Source organism: Procambarus clarkii, chromosome 73 (assembly GCF_040958095.1).
Source record: "Procambarus clarkii isolate CNS0578487 chromosome 73, FALCON_Pclarkii_2.0, whole genome shotgun sequence".
Classification (NCBI taxonomy): Eukaryota; Metazoa; Arthropoda; class Malacostraca; order Decapoda; family Cambaridae; genus Procambarus; species Procambarus clarkii.
Window position 1 is genome coordinate 29,618,868 of NC_091222.1, and position 25,299 is coordinate 29,644,166.

At 45.8% G+C, this 25,299-nt stretch overlaps 1 protein-coding gene across 1 annotated transcript in view; it reads left to right on the plus strand.

Moving 5' to 3' along the window:
• The window catches only part of LOC138356700 (mucin-17-like), a 42,468-nt gene that overhangs the window by 15,051 nt on the left and 2,118 nt on the right, over positions 1-25,299 (plus strand). Inside the window, exons 7-15 of the mRNA XM_069312898.1 lie at positions 1,505-2,066; positions 4,267-4,823; positions 7,050-7,484; positions 9,882-10,443; positions 12,642-13,325; positions 15,317-16,000; positions 18,157-18,840; positions 20,996-21,679; positions 23,836-24,516. Coding sequence (XP_069168999.1) covers positions 1,505-2,066; positions 4,267-4,823; positions 7,050-7,484; positions 9,882-10,443; positions 12,642-13,325; positions 15,317-16,000; positions 18,157-18,840; positions 20,996-21,679; positions 23,836-24,516 — 5,533 coding nt within the window. The remainder of the gene's footprint in view (positions 1-1,504; positions 2,067-4,266; positions 4,824-7,049; positions 7,485-9,881; positions 10,444-12,641; positions 13,326-15,316; positions 16,001-18,156; positions 18,841-20,995; positions 21,680-23,835; positions 24,517-25,299) is intronic.

Consider the following 25,299-nt stretch of genomic DNA (forward strand, 5'->3'; position numbering starts at 1 on the left):
TTTCATGGCAAACATTTGTAAACTATTCCCAATTTGATCGGATAATAATTTTTTTTTTTTTTTTGAGATATATACAAGAGTTGTTACATTCATGTACAGCCACTAGTACACGTAGCGTTTCGGGCACGTCCCTGGAATACGATCCCCTGCCGCGAAGAATCGTTTTTTCATCCAAGTACACATTTTACTGTTGCGTTAAACAGAGGCTACAGTTAAGGAATTGCGCCCAGTAAATCCTCCCCGGCCAGGATACGAACCCATGACATAGCGCTCGCGGAACGCCAGGCGAGTGTCTTACCACTACACCACGGAGACTGTAAATGGATTTTATACAAATAATTTTGCTCGTGACTCCCGAGAGGGGCACGCGTGCGGTGTGATTAATAATATTGGTGACAACGACGGTCTGCAGGAATGCGCCAAAGTGTTTAAAAACTGCAGGGGGGTTTGGGCAAAATATGACCCATCGTCGTTTTCAGTAATTGGCATATTTTCGGTATGAAAAGTCGTAATTTGAAACTGAAAATAGGTGCAGAGAGTCAGAATTCGGCTCAAAAATCACGCTCAGGAGTCAAATTTCCGACATTTCAGACATTTTAAAAACTGCAGGGGGGTTTGGGCAAAATATGACCCATCGCCGTTTACAGTAATTGGCATATTTTCGGTATGAAACGTCGTAATTTGAAACTGAAAATAGGTGCAGAGAGTCAGAATTCGGCTCAAAAATCACGCTCAGGAGTCAAATTTCCGACATTTCAGACATTTTAAATAACACTTTCGCGCTCTCGGCGTTCAAAAAAAAATCATACCCCAGATGCTTTCGGCGCTTCGCGCGCCTATGCGGTAAGACCGAAAAAGTGTACACTTTTTTGACTGTCAATTATTGTCAATTATTGTCAATTATTGTAACAATTAATTGACTGTCCTGACAATAATTGAAGGCGCACGTATTTAACTTTGGTATCACTGTGTTCGCAATAAAATTGTCTATAAGAACATATCTATAAAATGCCGCCAAAGCATAAGGATTATCAACACCAAATAAAAAACTATTCAGATCACTAGCCGAGAGCGCCAAACAGCAACAAAATGTTTCCACTCTCTTAATAGTTGCGAAGCCTACAGTTGTCCTACATCGCTAATTGTGGTATCATTGGAATCGCAATAAAATTCTCTACACGGACATATGCATATAAATATAGATTCAATGTCGTAGCCCACCCATGCGAGCGGCGCACAACTAAACTACTGGACCAGCAGCTCCCGGGCCAGCCACTCAAGGTCACAGACAACACCTCTCAACCCAGCCAGCCAGCCGTCCTCACTCACGCCGCCAGCAGCCACCCCTGATAGCACTGTTGCAGCCCTGATACACTTCGCAACGGCGCTCTCAGGTGGAGATCTCAGACTACGATATGAAATACTCAAGGAACTATACAAGGAGAACAACCTACCACCGTTTGTGATACCAGAGGCCATGTTCACCTGCTCTACTACAACATAGGCCAACCCTACACCAGCAAACCCGACTACGGCAAACGACAGCACTCCGACGGCTTCTCAACCGATCTCAACATCTGCTGAACCATCAACTGTCATCGCACCTGAACCCAAAGTGACTACCAGCATAGCAGCCCCGAAATTGTTCAACCCATACACTACTGTCATGAGTTTTGTCGAAGAAAACGCTGACCCAAGAATGCAAGAATTTCATGTACCACTGAGGGACCCAGTATATGGAAACGAGGAGGGCGACGGCTTCGAATTGTCAGAATACGACCAAGAATCGATCTACCCAGTAAGCCTAGAAGGTCTGCAATCCCCACGCAGATTCCTGATTCACGACCCCAAGGACACAGAAGAACGATTGTCAATCCTGGACGTGGAAGCAGGAACAATAACGAAGAAACACAGAAACGGCGAGGAAACTGTTACCAGGGTAGTAACACACATGAAGACCCTGATGTGCAACAGCGTATGGCGAGCAGCAAGAGAAGACTTGAACGAATATGTGAAAGCGACAAGACCCACACCTTCACCAAGCACGCCAACAGACCAAACTCCACGCAAAAGAACAAAGAAAAATAACCAGCCTAGCTTCAGCACCAGATTCGCCCGAAGGTAGCCGCCTTCACCCCCCCCCCCTCTTTAGGGGTATAAGGACCTAATTTTGCTCGTTTTGAGGTGGTGGAACCCCTGCAAGCTTCGGAGCAGACCAACGTGCAAGACAGAAGACGGAAGACTCCAGCTTCAAAGAAGAAAGAAGACTTCAGCTTCAAAGAAGAAAGAAGACTTCAACTCCTAAGAAGAAAGAAGACTCCACACATCATGAGGAAAGAAGACCTCACACCGCCGCCCCTCCCTCTGGACCCTGCCCGCCAAGCCTAAGCCGACCAGGTGTTCAAGTAGCCTCATATTCAGCCGCGCAGCTGGGTCTAGCCCTGGCTCTATCTCTACAACTACCGACGCTTCCTCTCACCCAAGCTATTCTTTACTTATACCCACTTCAAAGCTCAGCCGAAGGGTATCTTGTCCTATATTTAATTCGATTCGAGCCCACCCAAAACAGTGTGGGAAGTGGCCGAAGTGTTACCCGCGGCGGCATATGGGCGAAACTCGCTTTGAAAAGTGTATATTCAATTCACTGTCCTGACATTATTTGTCGATGTATGTATTTCATTTTTGTACCAATGTGCTCGCAATAGTATGTTCTATAAGAACGTAGGTATTAATGGTCACATAAGGATGCGTTCGACCGGCAACATTTATAAAAACTACGTCGATTATACTCGTCGTGTCAATAATACAATTGTTTTACCACGATGATTCACTGCCACGCCGTTTTCTTTATTAAGCTGTTCGGCTATTAGAGAAAACGAAAATTTCATGGCAAACATTTGTAAACTATTCCCAAGTTGATCGGATAATAATTTTTTTTTTTTTTTTGAGATATATACAAGAGTTGTTACATTCATGTACAGCCACTAGTACACGTAGCGTTTCGGGCAGGTCCCTGGAATACGATCCCCTGCCGCGAAGAATCGTTTTTTCATACAAGTACACATTTTACTGTTGCGTTAAACAGAGGCTACAGTTAAGGAATTGCGCCCAGTAAATCCTCCCCGGCCAGGATACGAACCCATGACATAGCGCTCGCGGAACGCCAGGCGAGTGTCTTACCACTACACCACGGAGACTGTAAATGGATTTTATACAAATATTTTTGCTCGTGACTCCCGAGAGGGGCACGCGTGCGGTGTGATTAATAATATTGGTGACAACGACGGTCTGCAGGAATGCGCCAAAGTGTTTAAAAACTGCAGGGGGGTTTGGGCAAAATATGACCCATCGTCGTTTTCAGTAATTGGCATATTTTCGGTATGAAAAGTCGTAATTTGAAACTGAAAATAGGTGCAGAGAGTCAGAATTCGGCTCAAAAATCACGCTCAGGAGTCAAATTTCCGACATTTCAGACATTTTAAAAACTGCAGGGGGGTTTGGGCAAAATATGACCCATCGCCGTTTACAGTAATTGGCATATTTTCGGTATGAAACGTCGTAATTTGAAACTGAAAATAGGTGCAGAGAGTCAGAATTCGGCTCAAAAATCACGCTCAGGAGTCAAATTTCCGACATTTCAGACATTTTATATAACACTTTCGCGCTCTCAGCGTTCAAAAAAAAATCATACCCCAGATGCTTTCGGCGCTTCGCGCGCCTATGCGGTAAGACCGAAAAAGTGTACACTTTTTTGACTGTCAATTATTGTCAATTATTGTAACAATTAATTGACTGTCCTGACAATAATTGAAGGCGCACGTATTTAACTTTGGTATCACTGTGTTCGCAATAAAATTGTCTATAAGAACATATCTTTAAAATGCCGCCAAAGCATAAGGATTATCAACACCAAATAAAAAACTATTCAGATCACTAGCCGAGAGCGCCAAACAGCAACAAAATGTTTCCACTCTCTTAATAGTTGCGAAGCCTACAGTTGTCCTACATCGCTAATTGTGGTATCATTGGAATCGCAATAAAATTCTCTACACGGACATATGCATATAAATATAGATTCAATGTCGTAGCCCACCCATGCGAGCGGCGCACAACTAAACTACTGGACCAGCAGCTCCCGCGCCAGCCACTCAAGGTCACAGACAACACCTCTCAACCCAGCCAGCCAGCCGTCCTCACTCACGCCGCCAGCAGCCACCCCTGATAGCACTGTTGCAGCCCTGATACACTTCGCAACGGCGCTCTCAGGTGGAGATCTCAGACTACGATATGAAATACTCAAGGAACTATACAAGGAGAACAACCTACCACCGTTTGTGATACCAGAGGCCATGTTCACCTCCTGCTCTACTACAACAGAGGCCAACCCTACACCAGCCACTCCTGCAAACCCGACTACGGCAAACGACAGCACTCCGACGGCTTCTCAACCGATCTCAACATCTGCTGAACCATCAACTGTCATCGCACCTGAACCCAAAGTGACTACCAGCATAGCAGCCCCGAAATTGTTCAACCCATACACTACTGTCATGAGTTTTGTCGAAGAAAACGCTGACCCAAGAATGCAAGAATTTCATGTACCACTGAGGGACCCAGTATATGGAAACGAGGAGGGCGACGGCTTCGAATTGTCAGAATACGACCAAGAATCGATCTACCCAGTAAGCCTAGAAGGTCTGCAATCCCCACGCAGATTCCTGATTCACGACCCCAAGGACACAGAAGAACCATTGTCAATCTTGGACGTGGAAGCAGGAACAATAACGAAGAAACACAGAAACGGCGAGGAAACTGTTACCAGGGTAGTAACACACATGAAAACCCTGATGTGCAACAGCGTATGGCGAGCAGCAAGAGAAGACTTGAACGAATATGTGAAAGCGACAAGACCCACACCTTCACCAAGCACGCCAACAGACCAAACTCCACGCAAAAGAACAAAGAAAAATAACCAGCCTAGCTTCAGCACCAGATTCGCCCGAAGGTAGCCGCCTTCACCCCCCCCCTCTTTAGGGGTATAGGGACCTAATTTTGCTCGTTTTGAGGTGGTGGAACCCCTGCAAGCTTCGGAGCAGACCAACGTGCAAGACAGAAGACGGAAGACTCCAGCTTCAAAGAAGAAAGAAGACTTCAGCTTCAAAGAAGAAAGAAGACTTCAACTCCTAAGAAGAAAGAAGACTCCACACATCATGAGGAAAGAAGACCTCACACCGCCGCCCCTCCCTCTGGACCCTGCCCGCCAAGCCTAAGCCGACCAGGTGTTCAAGTAGCCTCATATTCAGCCGCGCAGCTGGGTCTAGCCCTGGCTCTATCTCTACAACTACCGACGCTTCCTCTCACCCAAGCTATTCTTCACTTATACCCACTTCAAAGCTCACCCGAAGGGTATCTTGTCCTATATTTAATTCGATTCGAGCCCACCCAAAACAGTGTGGGAAGTGGCCGAAGTGTTACCCGCGGCGGCATATGGGCGAAACTCGCTTTGAAAAGTGTATATTCAATTCACTGTCCTGACATTATTTGTCGATGTATGTATTCCATTTTTGTACCAATGTGCTCGCAATAGTATGTTCTATAAGAACGTAGGTATTAATGGTCACATAAGGATGCGTTCGACCGGCAACATTTATAAAAACTACGTCGATTATACTCGTCGTGTCAATAATACAATTGTTTTACCACGATGATTCACTGCCAGGCCGTTTTCTTTATTAAGCTGTTCGGCTTTTAGAGAAAACGTAAATTTCATGGCAAACAATTGTAAACTATTCCCAAGTTGATCGGATAATAATTTTTTTTTTTTGAGATATATACAAGAGTTGTTACATTCATGTACAGCCACTAGTACACGTAGCGTTTCGGGCAGGTCCCTGGAATACGATCCCCTGCCGCGAAGAATCGTTTTTTCATCCAAGTACACATTTTACTGTTGCGTTAAACAGAGGCTACAGTTAAGGAATTGCGCCCAGTAAATCCTCCCCGGCCAGGATACGAACCCATGACATAGCGCTCGCGGAACGCCAGGCGAGTGTCTTACCACTACACCACGGAGACTGTAAATGGATTTTATACAAATATTTTTGCTCGTGACTCCCGAGAGGGGCACGCGTGCGGTGTGATTAATAATATTGGTGACAACGACGGTCTGCAGGAATGCGCCAAAGTGTTTAAAAACTGCAGGGGGGTTTGGGCAAAATATGACCCATCGTCGTTTTCAGTAATTGGCATATTTTCGGTATGAAAAGTCGTAATTTGAAACTGAAAATAGGTGCAGAGAGTCAGAATTCGGCTCAAAAATCACGCTCAGGAGTCAAATTTCCGACATTTCAGACATTTTAAATAATACTTTCGCGCTCTCGGCGTTAAAAAAAAAATCATACCCCAGATGCTTTCGGCGCTTCGCGCGCCTATGCGGTAAGACCGAAAAAGTGTACACTTTTTTGACTGTCCTGACAATAATTGAAGGCGCACGTATTTAACTTTGGTATCACTGTGTTCGCAATAAAATTGTCTATAAGAACATATCTATAAAATGCCGCCAAAGCATAAGGATTATCAACACCAAATAAAAAACTATTCAGATCACTAGCCGAGAGCGCCAAACAGCAACAAAATGTTTCCACTCTCTTAATAGTTGCGAAGCCTACAGTTGTCCTACATCGCTAATTGTGGTATCATTGGAATCGCAATAAAATTCTCTACACGGACATATGCATATAAATATAGATTCAATGTCGTAGCCCACCCATGCGAGCGGCGCACAACTAAACTACTGGACCAGCAGCTCCCGGGCCAGCCACTCAAGGTCACAGACAACACCTCTCAACCCAGCCAGCCAGCCGTCCTCACTCACGCCGCCAGCAGCCACCCCTGATAGCACTGTTGCAGCCCTGATACACTTCGCAACGGCGCTCTCAGGTGGAGATCTCAGACTACGATATGAAATACTCAAGGAACTATACAAGGAGAACAACCTACCACCGTTTGTGATACCAGAGGCCATGTTCACCTGCTCTACTACAACATAGGCCAACCCTACACCAGCAAACCCGACTACGGCAAACGACAGCACTCCGACGGCTTCTCAACCGATCTCAACATCTGCTGAACCATCAACTGTCATCGCACCTGAACCCAAAGTGACTACCAGCATAGCAGCCCCGAAATTGTTCAACCCATACACTACTGTCATGAGTTTTGTCGAAGAAAACGCTGACCCAAGAATGCAAGAATTTCATGTACCACTGAGGGACCCAGTATATGGAAACGAGGAGGGCGACGGCTTCGAATTGTCAGAATACGACCAAGAATCGATCTACCCAGTAAGCCTAGAAGGTCTGCAATCCCCACGCAGATTCCTGATTCACGACCCCAAGGACACAGAAGAACGATTGTCAATCCTGGACGTGGAAGCAGGAACAATAACGAAGAAACACAGAAACGGCGAGGAAACTGTTACCAGGGTAGTAACACACATGAAGACCCTGATGTGCAACAGCGTATGGCGAGCTGCAAGAGAAGACTTGAACGAATATGTGAAAGCGACAAGACCCACACCTTCACCAAGCACGCCAACAGACCAAACTCCACGCAAAAGAACAAAGAAAAATAACCAGCCTAGCTTCAGCACCAGATTCGCCCGAAGGTAGCCGCCTTCACCCCCCCCCCTCTTTAGGGGTATAGGGACCTAATTTTGCTCGTTTTGAGGTGGTGGAACCCCTGCAAGCTTCGGAGCAGACCAACGTGCAAGACAGAAGACGGAAGACTCCAGCTTCAAAGAAGAAAGAAGACTTCAGCTTCAAAGAAGAAAGAAGACTTCAACTCCTAAGAAGAAAGAAGACTCCACACATCATGAGGAAAGAAGACCTCACACCGCCGCCCCTCCCTCTGGACCCTGCCCGCCAAGCCTAAGCCGACCAGGTGTTCAAGTAGCCTCATATTCAGCCGCGCAGCTGGGTCTAGCCCTGGCTCTATCTCTACAACTACCGACGCTTCCTCTCACCCAAGCTATTCTTTACTTATACCCACTTCAAAGCTCACCCGAAGGGTATCTTGTCCTATATTTAATTCGATTCGAGCCCACCCAAAACAGTGTGGGAAGTGGCCGAAGTGTTACCCGCGGCGGCATATGGGCGAAACTCGCTTTGAAAAGTGTATATTCAATTCACTGTCCTGACATTATTTGTCGATGTATGTATTTCATTTTTGTACCAATGTGCTCGCAATAGTATGTTCTATAAGAACGTAGGTATTAATGGTCACATAAGGATGCGTTCGACCGGCAACATTTATAAAAACTACGTCGATTATACTCGTCGTGTCAATAATACAATTGTTTTACCACGATGATTCACTGCCACGCCGTTTTCTTTATTAAGCTGTTCGGCTATTAGAGAAAACGAAAATTTCATGGCAAACATTTGTAAACTATTCCCAAGTTGATCGGATAATAATTTTTTTTTTTTTTGAGATATATACAAGAGTTGTTACATTCATGTACAGCCACTAGTACACGTAGCGTTTCGGGCAGGTCCCTGGAATACGATCCCCTGCCGCGAAGAATCGTTTTTTCATACAAGTACACATTTTACTGTTGCATTAAACAGAGGCTACAGTTAAGGAATTGCGCCCAGTAAATCCTCCCCGGCCAGGATACGAACCCATGACATAGCGCTCGCGGAACGCCAGGCGAGTGTCTTACCACTACACCACGGAGACTGTAAATGGATTTTATACAAATATTTTTGCTCGTGACTCCCGAGAGGGGCACGCGTGCGGTGTGATTAATAATATTGGTGACAACGACGGTCTGCAGGAATGCGCCAAAGTGTTTATAAAGTGCAGGGGGGTTTGGGCAAAATATGACCCATCGTCGTTTTCAGTAATTGGCATATTTTCGGTATGAAAAGTCGTAATTTGAAACTGAAAATAGGTGCAGAGAGTCAGAATTCGGCTCAAAAATCACGCTCAGGAGTCAAATTTCCGACATTTCAGACATTTTAAAAACTGCAGGGGGGTTTGGGCAAAATATGACCCATCGCCGTTTACAGTAATTGGCATATTTTCGGTATGAAACGTCGTAATTTGAAACTGAAAATAGGTGCAGAGAGTCAGAATTCGGCTCAAAAATCACGCTCAGGAGTCAAATTTCCGACATTTCAGACGTTTTATATAACACTTTCGCGCTCTCAGCGTTCAAAAAAAAATCATACCCCAGATGCTTTCGGCGCTTCGCGCGCCTATGCGGTAAGACCGAAAAAGTGTACACTTTTTTGACTGTCCTGACAACAATTGAAGGCGCACGTATTTAACTTTGGTATCACTGTGTTCGCAATAAAATTGTCTATAAGAACATATCTATAAAATGCCGCCAAAGCATAAGGATTATCAACACCAAATAAAAAACTATTCAGATCACTAGCCGAGAGTGCCAAACAGCAACAAAATGTTTCCACTCTCTTAATAGTTGCGAAGCCTACAGTTGTCCTACATCGCTAATTGTGGTATCATTGGAATCGCAATAAAATTCTCTACACGGACATATGCATATAAATATAGATTCAATGTCGTAGCCCACCCATGCGAGCGGCGCACAACTAAACTACTGGACCAGCAGCTCCTGCGCCAGCCACTCAAGGTCACAGACAACACCTCTCAACCCAGCCAGCCAGCCGTCCTCACTCACGCCGCCAGCAGCCACCCCTGATAGCACTGTTGCAGCCCTGATACACTTCGCAACGGCGCTCTCAGGTGGAGATCTCAGACTACGATATGAAATACTCAAGGAACTATACAAGGAGAACAACCTACCACCGTTTGTGATACCAGAGGCCATGTTCACCTGCTCTACTACAACATAGGCCAACCCTACACCAGCAAACCCGACTACGGCAAACGACAGCACTCCGACGGCTTCTCAACCGATCTCAACATCTGCTGAACCATCAACTGTCATCGCACCTGAACCCAAAGTGACTACCAGCATAGCAGCCCCGAAATTGTTCAACCCATACACTACTGTCATGAGTTTTGTCGAAGAAAACGCTGACCCAAGAATGCAAGAATTTCATGTACCACTGAGGGACCCAGTATATGGAAACGAGGAGGGCGACGGCTTCGAATTGTCAGAATACGACCAAGAATCGATCTACCCAGTAAGCCTAGAAGGTCTGCAATCCCCACGCAGATTCCTGATTCACGACCCCAAGGACACAGAAGAACCATTGTCAATCCTGGACGTGGAAGCAGGAACAATAACGAAGAAACACAGAAACGGCGAGGAAACAGTTACCAGGGTAGTAACACACATGAAGACCCTGATGTGCAACAGCGTATGGCGAGCAGCAAGAGAAGACTTGAACGAATATGTGAAAGCAACAAGACCCACACCTTCACCAAGCACGCCAACAGACCAAACTCCACGCAAAAGAACAAAGAAAAATAACCAGCCTAGCTTCAGCACCAGATTCGCCCGAAGGTAGCCGCCTTCACCCCCCCCCCTCTTTAGGGGTATAGGGACCTAATTTTGCTCGTTTTGAGGTGGTGGAACCCCTGTAAGCTTCGGAGCAGACCAACGTGCAAGACAGAAGACGGAAGACTCCAGCTTCAAAGAAGAAAGAAGACTTCAGCTTCAAAGAAGAAAGAAGACTTCAACTCCTAAGAAGAAAGAAGACTCCACACATCATGAGGAAAGAAGACCTCACACCGCCGCCCCTCCCTCTGGACCCTGCCCGCCAAGCCTAAGCCGACCAGGTGTTCAAGTAGCCTCATATTCAGCCGCGCAGCTGGGTCTAGCCCTGGCTCTATCTCTACAACTACCGACGCTTCCTCTCACCCAAGCTATTCTTTACTTATACCCACTTCAAAGCTCACCCGAAGGGTATCTTGTCCTATATTTAATTCGATTCGAGCCCACCCAAAACAGTGTGGGAAGTGGCCGAAGTGTTACCCGCGGCGGCATATGGGCGAAACTCGCTTTGAAAAGTGTATATTCAATTCACTGTCCTGACATTATTTGTCGATGTATGTATTTCATTTTTGTACCAATGTGCTCGCAATAGTATGTTCTATAAGAACGTAGGTATTAATGGTCACATAAGGATGCGTTCGACCGGCAACATTTATAAAAACTACGTCGATTATACTCGTCGTGTCAATAATACAATTGTTTTACCACGATGATTCACTGCCACGCCGTTTTCTTTATTAAGCTGTTCGGCTATTAGAGAAAACGAAAATTTCATGGCAAACATTTGTAAACTATTCCCAAGTTGATCGGATAATAATTTTTTTTTTTTTTTGAGATATATACAAGAGTTGTTACATTCATGTACAGCCACTAGTACACGTAGCGTTTCGGGCAGGTCCCTGGAATACGATCCCCTGCCGCGAAGAATCGTTTTTTCATCCAAGCACACATTTTACTGTTGCGTTAAACAGAGGCTACAGTTAAGGAATTGCGCCCAGTAAATCCTCCCCGGCCAGGATACGAACCCATGACATAGCGCTCGCGGAACGCCAGGCGAGTGTCTTACCACTACACCACGGAGACTGTAAATGGATTTTATACAAATATTTTTGCTCGTGACTCCCGAGAGGGGCACGCGTGCGGTGTGATTAATAATATTGGTGACAACGACGGTCTGCAGGAATGCGCCAAAGTGTTTAAAAACTGCAGGGGGGTTTGGGCAAAATATGACCCATCGTCGTTTTCAGTAATTGGCATATTTTCGGTATGAAAAGTCGTAATTTGAAACTGAAAATAGGTGCAGAGAGTCAGAATTCGGCTCAAAAATCACGCTCTGGAGTCAAATTTCCGACATTTCAGACATTTTAAAAACTGCAGGGGGGTTTGGGCAAAATATGACCCATCGCCGTGTACAGTAATTGGCATATTTTCGGTATGAAACGTCGTAATTTGAAACTGAAAATAGGTGCAGAGAGTCAGAATTCGGCTCAAAAATCACGCTCAGGAGTCAAATTTCCGACATTTCAGACATTTTAAATAACACTTTCGCGCTCTCGGCGTTCAAAAAAAAATCATACCCCAGATGCTTTCGGCGCTTCGCGCGCCTATGCGGTAAGACCGAAAAAGTGTACACTTTTTTGACTGTCAATTATTGTCAATTATTGTAACAATTAATTGACTGTCCTGACAATAATTGAAGGCGCACGTATTTAACTTTGGTATCACTGTGTTCGCAATAAAATTGTCTATAAGAACATATCTTTAAAATGCCGCCAAAGCATAAGGATTATCAACACCAAATAAAAAACTATTCAGATCACTAGCCGAGAGCGCCAAACAGCAACAAAATGTTTCCACTCTCTTAATAGTTGCGAAGCCTACAGTTGTCCTACATCGCTAATTGTGGTATCATTGGAATCGCAATAAAATTCTCTACACGGACATATGCATATAAATATAGATTCAATGTCGTAGCCCACCCATGCGAGCGGCGCACAACTAAACTACTGGACCAGCAGCTCCCGCGCCAGCCACTCAAGGTCACAGACAACACCTCTCAACCCAGCCAGCCAGCCGTCCTCACTCACGCCGCCAGCAGCCACCCCTGATAGCACTGTTGCAGCCCTGATACACTTCGCAACGGCGCTCTCAGGTGGAGATCTCAGACTACGATATGAAATACTCAAGGAACTATACAAGGAGAACAACCTACCACCGTTTGTGATACCAGAGGCCATGTTCACCTCCTGCTCTACTACAACAGAGGCCAACCCTACACCAGCCACTCCTGCAAACCCGACTACGGCAAACGACAGCACTCCGACGGCTTCTCAACCGATCTCAACATCTGCTGAACCATCAACTGTCATCGCACCTGAACCCAAACTGACTACCAGCATAGCAGCCCCGAAATTGTTCAACCCATACACTACTGTCATGAGTTTTGTCGAAGAAAACGCTGACCCAAGAATGCAAGAATTTCATGTACCACTGAGGGACCCAGTATATGGAAACGAGGAGGGCGACGGCTTCGAATTGTCAGAATACGACCAAGAATCGATCTACCCAGTAAGCCTAGAAGGTCTGCAATCCCCACGCAGATTCCTGATTCACGACCCCAAGGACACAGAAGAACCATTGTCAATCTTGGACGTGGAAGCAGGAACAATAACGAAGAAACACAGAAACGGCGAGGAAACTGTTACCAGGGTAGTAACACACATGAAAACCCTGATGTGCAACAGCGTATGGCGAGCAGCAAGAGAAGACTTGAACGAATATGTGAAAGCGACAAGACCCACACCTTCACCAAGCACGCCAACAGACCAAACTCCACGCAAAAGAACAAAGAAAAATAACCAGCCTAGCTTCAGCACCAGATTCGCCCGAAGGTAGCCGCCTTCACCCCCCCCCCCTCTTTAGGGGTATAGGGACCTAATTTTGCTCGTTTTGAGGTGGTGGAACCCCTGCAAGCTTCGGAGCAGACCAACGTGCAAGACAGAAGACGGAAGACTCCAGCTTCAAAGAAGAAAGAAGACTTCAGCTTCAAAGAAGAAAGAAGACTTCAACTCCTAAGAAGAAAGAAGACTCCACACATCATGAGGAAAGAAGACCTCACACCGCCGCCCCTCCCTCTGGACCCTGCCCGCCAAGCCTAAGCCGACCAGGTGTTCAAGTAGCCTCATATTCAGCCGCGCAGCTGGGTCTAGCCCTGGCTCTATCTCTACAACTACCGACGCTTCCTCTCACCCAAGCTATTCTTCACTTATACCCACTTCAAAGCTCACCCGAAGGGTATCTTGTCCTATATTTAATTCGATTCGAGCCCACCCAAAACAGTGTGGGAAGTGGCCGAAGTGTTACCCGCGGCGGCATATGGGCGAAACTCGCTTTGAAAAGTGTATATTCAATTCACTGTCCTGACATTATTTGTCGATGTATGTATTCCATTTTTGTACCAATGTGCTCGCAATAGTATGTTCTATAAGAACGTAGGTATTAATGGTCACATAAGGATGCGTTCGACCGGCAACATTTATAAAAACTACGTCGATTATACTCGTCGTGTCAATAATACAATTGTTTTACCACGATGATTCACTGCCAGGCCGTTTTCTTTATTAAGCTGTTCGGCTTTTAGAGAAAACGTAAATTTCATGGCAAACAATTGTAAACTATTCCCAAGTTGATCGGATAATAATTTTTTTTTTTTGAGATATATACAAGAGTTGTTACATTCATGTACAGCCACTAGTACACGTAGCGTTTCGGGCAGGTCCCTGGAATACGATCCCCTGCCGCGAAGAATCGTTTTTTCATCCAAGTACACATTTTACTGTTGCGTTAAACAGAGGCTACAGTTAAGGAATTGCGCCCAGTAAATCCTCCCCGGCCAGGATACGAACCCATGACATAGCGCTCGCGGAACGCCAGGCGAGTGTCTTACCACTACACCACGGAGACTGTAAATGGATTTTATACAAATATTTTTGCTCGTGACTCCCGAGAGGGGCACGCGTGCGGTGTGATTAATAATATTGGTGACAACGACGGTCTGCAGGAATGCGCCAAAGTGTTTAAAAACTGCAGGGGGGTTTGGGCAAAATATGACCCATCGTCGTTTTCAGTAATTGGCATATTTTCGGTATGAAAAGTCGTAATTTGAAACTGAAAATAGGTGCAGAGAGTCAGAATTCGGCTCAAAAATCACGCTCAGGAGTCAAATTTCCGACATTTCAGACATTTTAAATAATACTTTCGCGCTCTCGGCGTTCAAAAAAAAATCATACCCCAGATGCTTTCGGCGCTTCGCGCGCCTATGCGGTAAGACCGAAAAAGTGTACACTTTTTTGACTGTCCTGACAATAATTGAAGGCGCACGTATTTAACTTTGGTATCACTGTGTTCGCAATAAAATTGTCTATAAGAACATATCTATAAAATGCCGCCAAAGCATAAGGATTATCAACACCAAATAAAAAACTATTCAGATCACTAGCCGAGAGCGCCAAACAGCAACAAAATGTTTCCACTCTCTTAATAGTTGCGAAGCCTACAGTTGTCCTACATCGCTAATTGTGGTATCATTGGAATCGCAATAAAATTCTCTACACGGACATATGCATATAAATATAGATTCAATGTCGTAGCCCACCCATGCGAGCGGCGCACAACTAAACTACTGGACCAGCAGCTCCCGGGCCAGCCACTCAAGGTCACAGACAACACCTCTCAACCCAGCCAGCCAGCCGTCCTCACTCACGCCGCCAGCAGCCACCCCTGATAGCACTGTTGCAGCCCTGATACACTTCGCAACGGCGCTCTCAGGTGGAGATCTCAGACTACGATATGAAATACTCAAGGAACTATACAAGGAGAACAACCTACCACCGTTTGTGATACCAGAGGCCATGTTCACCTCCTGCTCTACTACAACAGAGGCCAACCCTACACCAGCCACTCCTGCAAACCCGACTACGGCAAACGACAGCACTCCGACGGCTTCTCAACCGATCTCAACATCTGCTGAACCATCAACTGTCATCGCACCTGAACCCAAAGTGACTACCAGCATAGCAGCCCCGAAATTGTTCAACCCATACACTACTGTCATGAGTTTTGTCGAAGAAAACGCTGACCCAAGAATGCAAGAATTTCATGTACCACTGAGGGACCCAGTATATGGAAACGAGGAGGGCGACGGCTTCGAATTGTCAGAATACGACCAAGAATCGATCTACCCAGTAAGCCTAGAAGGTCTGCAATCCCCACGCAGATTCCTGATTCACGACCCCAAGGACACAGAAGAACCATTGTCAATCCTGGACGTGGAAGCAGGAACAATAACGAAGAAACACAGAAACGGCGAGGAAACTGTTACCAGGGTAGTAACACACATGAAAACCCTGATGTGCAACAGCGTATGGCGAGCAGCAAGAGAAGACTTGAACGAATATGTGAAAGCGACAAGACCCACACCTTCACCAAGCACGCCAACAGACCAAACTCCACGCAAAAGAACAAAGAAAAATAACCAGCCTAGCTTCAGCACCAGATTCGCCCGAAGGTAGCCGCCTTCACCCCCCCCTCTTTAGGGGTATAGGGACCTAATTTTGCTCGTTTCGAGGTGGTGGAACCCCTGCAAGCTTCGGAGCAGACCAACGTGCAAGACAGAAGACGGAAGACTCCAGCTTCAAAGAAGAAAGAAGACTTCAGCTTCAAAGAAGAAAGAAGACTTCAACTCCTAAGAAGAAAGAAGACTCCACACATCATGAGGAAAGAAGACCTCACACCGCCGCCCCTCCCTCGGGACCCTGCCCGCCAAGCCTAAGCCGACCAGGTGTTCAAGTAGCCTCATATTCAGCCGCGCAGCTGGGTCTAGCCCTGGCTCTATCTCTACAACTACCGACGCTTCCTCTCACCCAAGCTATTCTTCACTTATACCCACTTCAAAGCTCACCCAAAGGGTATCTTGTCCTATATTTAATTCGATTCGAGCCCACCCAAAACAGTGTGGGAAGTGGCCGAAGTGTTACCCGCGGCGGCATATCGGCGAAACTCGCTTTGAAAAGTGTATATTCAATTCACTGTCCTGACATTATTTATCGATGTATGTATTTCATTTTTGTACCAATGTGCTCGCAATAGAATGTTCTATAAGAACGTAGGTATTAAAGGTCACATAAGGATGCGTTCGACCGGCAACATTTATAGAAACTACGTCGATTATACTCGTCGTGTCAATAATACAATTGTTTTACCACGATGATTCACTGCCAGGCCGTTTTCTTTATTAAGCTGTTCGGCTGTTAGAGAAAACGAAAATTTTATGGCAAACATTTGTAAACTATTTCCAAGTTGATCGGATAATAATTTTTTTTTTTTTGAGATATATACAAGAGTTGTTACATTCATGTACAGCCACTAGTACGCGTAGCGTTTCGGGTAGGTCCCTGGAATACGATCCCCTGCCGCGAAGAATCGTTTTTTCATCCAAGTACACATTTTACTGTTGCGTTAAACAGAGGCTACAGTTAAGGAATTGCGCCCAGTAAATCCTCCCCGGCCAGGATACGAACCCATGACATAGCGCTCGCGGAACGCCAGGCGAGTGTCTTTCCACTACACCACGGAGACTGTAAATGGATTTTATACAAATATTTTTGCTCGTGACTCCCGAGAGGGGCACGCGTGCGGTGTGATTAATAATATTGGTGACAACGACGGTCTGCAGGAATGCCCCAAAGTGTTTAAAAACTGCAGGGGGGTTTGGGCAAAATATGACCCATCGTCGTTTTCAGTAATTGGCATATTTTCGGTATGAAAAGTCGTAATTTGAAACTGAAAATAGGTACAGAGAGTCAGAATTCGGCTCAAAAATCACGCTCAGGAGTCAAATTTCCGACATTTCAGACATTTTAAAAACTGCAGGGGGGTTTGGGCAAAATATGACCCATCGCCGTTTACAGTAATTGGCATATTTTCGGTATGAAACGTCGTAATTTGAAACTGAAAATAGGTGCAGAGAGTCAGAATTCGGCTCAAAAATCACGCTCAGGAGTCAAATTTCCGACATTTCAGACATTTTAAATAACACTTTCGCGCTCTCAGCGTTCAAAAAAAATCATACCCCAGATGCTTTCGGCGCTTCGCGCGCCTATGCGTTAAGACCGAAAAAGTGTACACTTTTTTGACTGTCCTGACAATAATTGAAGGCGCACGTATTTAACTTTGGTATCACTGTGTTCGCAATAAAATTGTCTATAAGAACATATCTATAAAATGCCGCCAAAGCATAAGGATTATCAACACCAAATAAAAAACTATTCAGATCACTAGCCGAGAGCGCCAAACAGCAACAAAATGTTTCCACTCTCTTAATAGTTGCGAAGCCTACAGTTGTCCTACATCGCTAATTGTGGTATCATTGGAATCGCAATAAAATTCTCTACACGGACATATGCATATAAATATAGATTCAATGTCGTAGCCCACCCATGCGAGCGGCGCACAACTAAACTACTGGACCAGCAGCTCCCGGGCCAGCCACTCAAGGTCACAGACAACACCTCTCAACCCAGCCAGCCAGCCGTCCTCACTCACGCCGCCAGCAGCCACCCCTGATAGCACTGTTGCAGCCCTGATACACTTCGCAACGGCGCTCTCAGGTGGAGATCTCAGACTACGATATGAAATACTCAAGGAACTATACAAGGAGAACAACCTACCACCGTTTGTGATACCAGAGGCCATGTTCACCTCCTGCTCTACTACAACAGAGGCCAACCCTACACCAGCCACTCCTGCAAACCCGACTACGGCAAACGACAGCACTCCGACGGCTTCTCAACCGATCTCAACATCTGCTGAACCATCAACTGTCATCGCACCTGAACCCAAAGTGACTACCAGCATAGCAGCCCCGAAATTGTTCAACCCATACACTACTGTCATGAGTTTTGTCGAAGAAAACGCTGACCCAAGAATGCAAGAATTTCATGTACCACTGAGGGACCCAGTATATGGAAACGAGGAGGGCGACGGCTTCGAATTGTCAGAATACGACCAAGAATCGATCTACCCAGTAAGCCTAGAAGGTCTGCAATCCCCACGCAGATTCCTGATTCACGACCCCAAGGACACAGAAGAACCATTGTCAATCCTGGACGTGGAAGCAGGAACAATAACGAAGAAACACAGAAACGGCGAGGAAACTGTTACCAGGGTAGTAACACACATGAAAACCCTGATGTGCAACAGCGTATGGCGAGCAGCAAGAGAAGACTTGAACGAATATGTGAAAGCGACAAGACCCACACCTTCACCAAGCACGCCAACAGACCAAACTCCACGCAAAAGAACAAAGAAAAATAACCAGCCTAGCTTCAGCACCAGATTCGCCCGAAGGTAGCCGCCTTCACCCCCCCCTCTTTAGGGGTATAGGGACTTAATTTTGCTCGTTTTGAGGTGGTGGAACCCCTGCAAGCTTCGAAGCAGACCAACGTGCAACACAGAAGACGGAAGACTCCAGCTTCAAAGAAGAAAGAAGACTTCAGCTTCAAAGAAGAAAGAAGACTTCAACTCCTAAGAAGAAAGAAGACTCCACACATCATGAGGAAAGAAGACCTCACACCGCCGCCCCTCCCTCGGGACCCTGCCCGCCAAGCCTAAGCCGACCAGGTGTTCAAGTAGCCTCATATTCAGCCGCGCAGCTGGGTCTAGCCCTGGCTCTATCTCTACAACTACCGACGTTTCCTCTCACCCAAGCTATTCTTCACTTATACTCACTTCAAAGCTCACCCGAAGGGTATCTTGTCCTATATTTAATTCGATTCGAGCCCACCCAAAACAGTGTGGGAAGTGGCCGAAGTGTTACCCGCGGCGGCATATCGGCGAAACTCGCTTTGAAAAGTGTATATTCAATTCACTGTCCTGACATTATTTGTCGATGTATGTATTTCATTTTTGTACCAATGTACTCGCAATAGAATGTTCTATAAGAACGTAGGTATTAAAGGTCACATAAGGATGCGTTCGACCGGCAACATTTATAAAAACTACGTCGATTATACTCGTCGTGTCAATAATACAATTGTTTTACCACGATGATTCACTGCCACGCCGTTTTCTTTAATAAGCTGTTCGGCTATTAGAGAAAACGGAAATTTCATGGTAAACATTTGTAAACTATTCCCAAGTTGATCGGATAATAGTTTTTTTTTTTTGAGATATATACAAGAGTTGTTACATTCATGTACAGCCACTAGTACGCGTAGCGTTTCGGGCAGGTCCCTGGAATACGATCCCCTGCCGCGAAGAATCGTTTTTTCATCCAAGTACACATTTTACTGTTGCGTTAAACAGAGGCTACAGTTAAGGAATTGCGCCCAGTAAATCCTCCCCGGCCAGGATACGAACCCATGACATAGCGCTCGCGGAACGCCAGGCGAGTGTCTTTCCACTACACCACGGAGACTGTAAATGGATTTTATACAAATATTTTTGCTCGTGACTCCCGAGAGGGGCACGCGTGCGGTGTGATTAATAATATTGGTGACAACGACGGTCTGCAGGAATGCGCCAAAGTGTTTAAAAACTGCAGGGGGGTTTGGGCAAAATATGACCCATCGTCGTTTTCAGTAATTGGCATATTTTCGGTATGAAAAGTCGTAATTTGAAACTGAAAATAGGTACAGAGAGTCAGAATTCGGCTCAAAAATCACGCTCAGGAGTCAAATTTCCGACATTTCAGACATTTTAAAAACTGCAGGGGGGTTTGGGCAAAATATGACCCATCGCCGTTTACAGTAATTGGCATATTTTCGGTATGAAACGTCGTAATTTGAAACTGAAAATAGGTGCAGAGAGTCAGAATTCGGCTCAAAAATCACGCTCAGGAGTCAAATTTCCGACATTTCAGACATTTTAAATAACACTTTCGCGCTCTCAGCGTTCAAAAAAAATCATACCCCAGATGCTTTCGGCGCTTCGCGCGCCTATGCGTTAAGACCGAAAAAGTGTACACTTTTTTGACTGTCCTGACAATAATTGAAGGCGCACGTATTTAACTTTGGTATCACTGTGTTCGCAATAAAATTGTCTATAAGAACATATCTATAAAATGCCGCCAAAGCATAAGGATTATCAACACCAAATAAAAAACTATTCAGATCACTAGCCGAGAGCGCCAAACAGCAACAAAATGTTTCCACTCTCTTAATAGTTGCGAAGCCTACAGTTGTCCTACATCGCTAATTGTGGTATCATTGGAATCGCAATAAAATTCTCTACACGGACATATGCATATAAATATAGATTCAATGTCGTAGCCCACCCATGCGAGCGGCGCACAACTAAACTACTGGACCAGCAGCTCCCGGGCCAGCCACTCAAGGTCACAGACAACACCTCTCAACCCAGCCAGCCAGCCGTCCTCACTCACGCCGCCAGCAGCCACCCCTGATAGCACTGTTGCAGCCCTGATACACTTCGCAACGGCGCTCTCAGGTGGAGATCTCAGACTACGATATGAAATACTCAAGGAACTATACAAGGAGAACAACCTACCACCGTTTGTGATACCAGAGGCCATGTTCACCTCCTGCTCTACTACAACAGAGGCCAACCCTACACCAGCCACTCCTGCAAACCCGACTACGGCAAACGACAGCACTCCGACGGCTTCTCAACCGATCTCAACATCTGCTGAACCATCAACTGTCATCGCACCTGAACCCAAAGTGACTACCAGCATAGCAGCCCCGAAATTGTTCAACCCATACACTACTGTCATGAGTTTTGTCGAAGAAAACGCTGACCCAAGAATGCAAGAATTTCATGTACCACTGAGGGACCCAGTATATGGAAACGAGGAGGGCGACGGCTTCGAATTGTCAGAATACGACCAAGAATCGATCTACCCAGTAAGCCTAGAAGGTCTGCAATCCCCACGCAGATTCCTGATTCACGACCCCAAGGACACAGAAGAACCATTGTCAATCCTGGACGTGGAAGCAGGAACAATAACGAAGAAACACAGAAACGGCGAGGAAACTGTTACCAGGGTAGTAACACACATGAAAACCCTGATGTGCAACAGCGTATGGCGAGCAGCAAGAGAAGACTTGAACGAATATGTGAAAGCGACAAGACCCACACCTTCACCAAGCACGCCAACAGACCAAACTCCACGCAAAAGAACAAAGAAAAATAACCAGCCTAGCTTCAGCACCAGATTCGCCCGAAGGTAGCCGCCTTCACCCCCCCCTCTTTAGGGGTATAGGGACCTAATTTTGCTCGTTTTGAGGTGGTGGAACCCCTGCAAGCTTCGAAGCAGACCAACGTGCAACACAGAAGACGGAAGACTCCAGCTTCAAAGAAGAAAGAAGACTTCAGCTTCAAAGAAGAAAGAAGACTTCAACTCCTAAGAAGAAAGAAGACTCCACACATCATGAGGAAAGAAGACCTCACACCGCCGCCCCTCCCTCGGTACCCTGCCCGCCAAGCCTAAGCCGACCAGGTGTTCAAGTAGCCTCATATTCAGCCGCGCAGCTGGGTCTAGCCCTGGCTCTATCTCTACAACTACCGACGTTTCCTCTCACCCAAGCTATTCTTCACTTATACTTACTTCAAAGCTCACCCGAAGGGTATCTTGTCCTATATTTAATTCGATTCGAGCCCACCCAAAACAGTGTGGGAAGTGGCCGAAGTGTTACCCGCGGCGGCATATCGGCGAAACTCGCTTTGAAAAGTGTATATTCAATTCACTGTCCTGACATTATTTGTCGATGTATGTATTTCATTTTTGTACCAATGTACTCGCAATAGAATGTTCTATAAGAACGTAGGTATTAAAGGTCACATAAGGATGCGTTCGACCGGCAACATTTATAAAAACTACGTCGATTATACTCGTCGTGTCAATAATACAATTGTTTTACCACGATGATTCACTGCCACGCCGTTTTCTTTAATAAGCTGTTCGGCTATTAGAGAAAACGGAAATTTCATGGTAAACATTTGTAAACTATTCCCAAGTTGATCGGATAATAGTTTTTTTTTTTTTAGATATATACAAGAGTTGTTACATTCATGTACAGCCACTAGTACGCGTAGCGTTTCGGGCAGGTCCCTGGAATACGATCCCCTGCCGCGAAGAATCGTTTTTTCATCCAAGTACACATTTTACTGTTGCGTTAAACAGAGGCTACAGTTAAGGAATTGCGCCCAGTAAATCCTCCCCGGCCAGGATACGAACCCATGACATTGCGCTCGCGGAACGCCAGGCGAGTGTCTTACCACTACACCACGGAGACTGTAAATGGATTTTATACAAATATTTTTGCTCGTGACTCCCGAGAGGGGCACGCGTGCGGTGTGATTAATAATATTGGTGACAACGACGGTCTGCAGGAATGAGCCAAAGTGTTTAAAAACTGCAGGGGGGTTTGGGCAAAATATGACCCATCGTCGTTTTCAGTAATTGGCATATTTTCGGTATGAAAAGTCGTAATTTGAAACTGAAAATAGGTGCAGAGAGTCAGAATTCGGCTCAAAAATCACGCTCAGGAGTCAAATTTCCGACATTTCAGACATTTTAAAAACTGCAGGGGGGTTTGGGCAAAATATGACCCATCGCCGTTTACAGTAATTGGCATATTTTCGGTATGAAACGTCGTAATTTGAAACTGAAAATAGGTGCAGAGAGTCAGAATTCGGCTCAAAAATCACGCTCAGGAGTCAAATTTCCGACATTTCAGACATTTTAAATAACACTTTCGCGCTCTCCGCGTTCAAAAAAAAATCATACCCCAGATGCTTTCGGCGCTTCGCGCGCCTATGCGGTAAGACCGAAAAAGTGTACACTTTTTTGACTGTCCTGACAAAAATTGAAGGCGCACGTATTTAACTTTGGTATCACTGTGTTCGCAATAAAATTGTCTATAAGAACATATCTATAAAATGCCGCCAAAGCATAAGGATTATCAACACCAAATAAAAAACTATTCAGATCACTAGCCGAGAGCGCCAAACAGCAACAAAATGTTTCCACTCTCTTAATAGTTGCGAAGCCTACAGTTGTCCTACATCGCTAATTGTGGTATCATTGGAATCGCAATAAAATTCTCTACACGGACATATGCATATAAATATAGATTCAATGTCGTAGCCCACCCATGCGAGCGGCGCACAACTAAACTACTGGACCAGCAGCTCCCGCGCCAGCCACTCAAGGTCACAGACAACACCTCTCAACCCAGCCAGCCAGCCGTCCTCACTCACGCCGCCAGCAGCCACCCCTGATAGCACTGTTGCAGCCCTGATACACTTCGCAACGGCGCTCTCAGGTGGAGATCTCAGACTACGATATGAAATACTCAAGGAACTATACAAGGAGAACAACCTACCACCGTTTGTGATACCAGAGGCCATGTTCACCTGCTCTACTACAACAGAGGCCAACCCTACACCAGCCACTCCTGCAAACCCGACTACGGCAAACGACAGCACTCCGACGGCTTCTCAACCGATCTCAACATCTGCTGAACCATCAACTGTCATCGCACCTGAACCCAAAGTGACTACCAGCATAGCAGCCCCGAAATTGTTCAACCCATACACTACTGTCATGAGTTTTGTCGAAGAAAACGCTGACCCAAGAATGCAAGAATTTCATGTACCACTGAGGGACCCAGTATATGGAAACGAGGAGGGCGACGGCTTCGAATTGTCAGAATACGACCAAGAATCGATCTACCCAGTAAGCCTAGAAGGTCTGCAATCCCCACGCAGATTCCTGATTCACGACCCCAAGGACACAGAAGAACCATTGTCAATCCTGGACGTGGAAGCAGGAACAATAACGAAGAAACACAGAAACGGCGAGGAAACTGTTACCAGGGTAGTAACACACATGAAAACCCTGATGTGCAACAGCGTATGGCGAGCAGCAAGAGAAGACTTGAACGAATATGTGAAAGCGACAAGACCCACACCTTCACCAAGCACGCCAACAGACCAAACTCCACGCAAAAGAACAAAGAAAAATAACCAGCCTAGCTTCAGCACCAGATTCGCCCGAAGGTAGCCGCCTTCACCCCCCCTCTTTAGGGGTATAGGGACCTAATTTTGCTCGTTTTGAGGTGGTGGAACCCCTGCAAGCTTCGAAGCAGACCAACGTGCAACACAGAAGACGGAAGACTCCAGCTTCAAAGAAGAAAGAAGACTTCAGCTTCAAAGAAGAAAGAAGACTTCAACTCCTAAGAAGAAAGAAGACTCCACACATCATGAGGAAAGAAGACCTCACACCGCCGCCCCTCCCTCGGGACCCTGCCCGCCAAGCCTAAGCCGACCAGGTGTTCAAGTAGCCTCATATTCAGCCGCGCAGCTGGGTCTAGCCCTGGCTCTATCTCTACAACTACCGACGTTTCCTCTCACCCAAGCTATTCTTCACTTATACTCACTTCAAAGCTCACCCGAAGGGTATCTTGTCCTATATTTAATTCGATTCGAGCCCACCCAAAACAGTGTGGGAAGTGGCCGAAGTGTTACCCGCGGCGGCATATCGGCGAAACTCGCTTTGAAAAGTGTATATTCAATTCACTGTCCTGACATTATTTGTCGATGTATGTATTTCATTTTTGTACCAATGTACTCGCAATAGAATGTTCTATAAGAACGTAGGTATTAAAGGTTACATAAGGATGCGTTCGACCGGCAACATTTATAAAAACTACGTCGATTATACTCGTCGTGTCAATAATACAATTGTTTTACCACGATGATTCACTGCCACGCCGTTTTCTTTAATA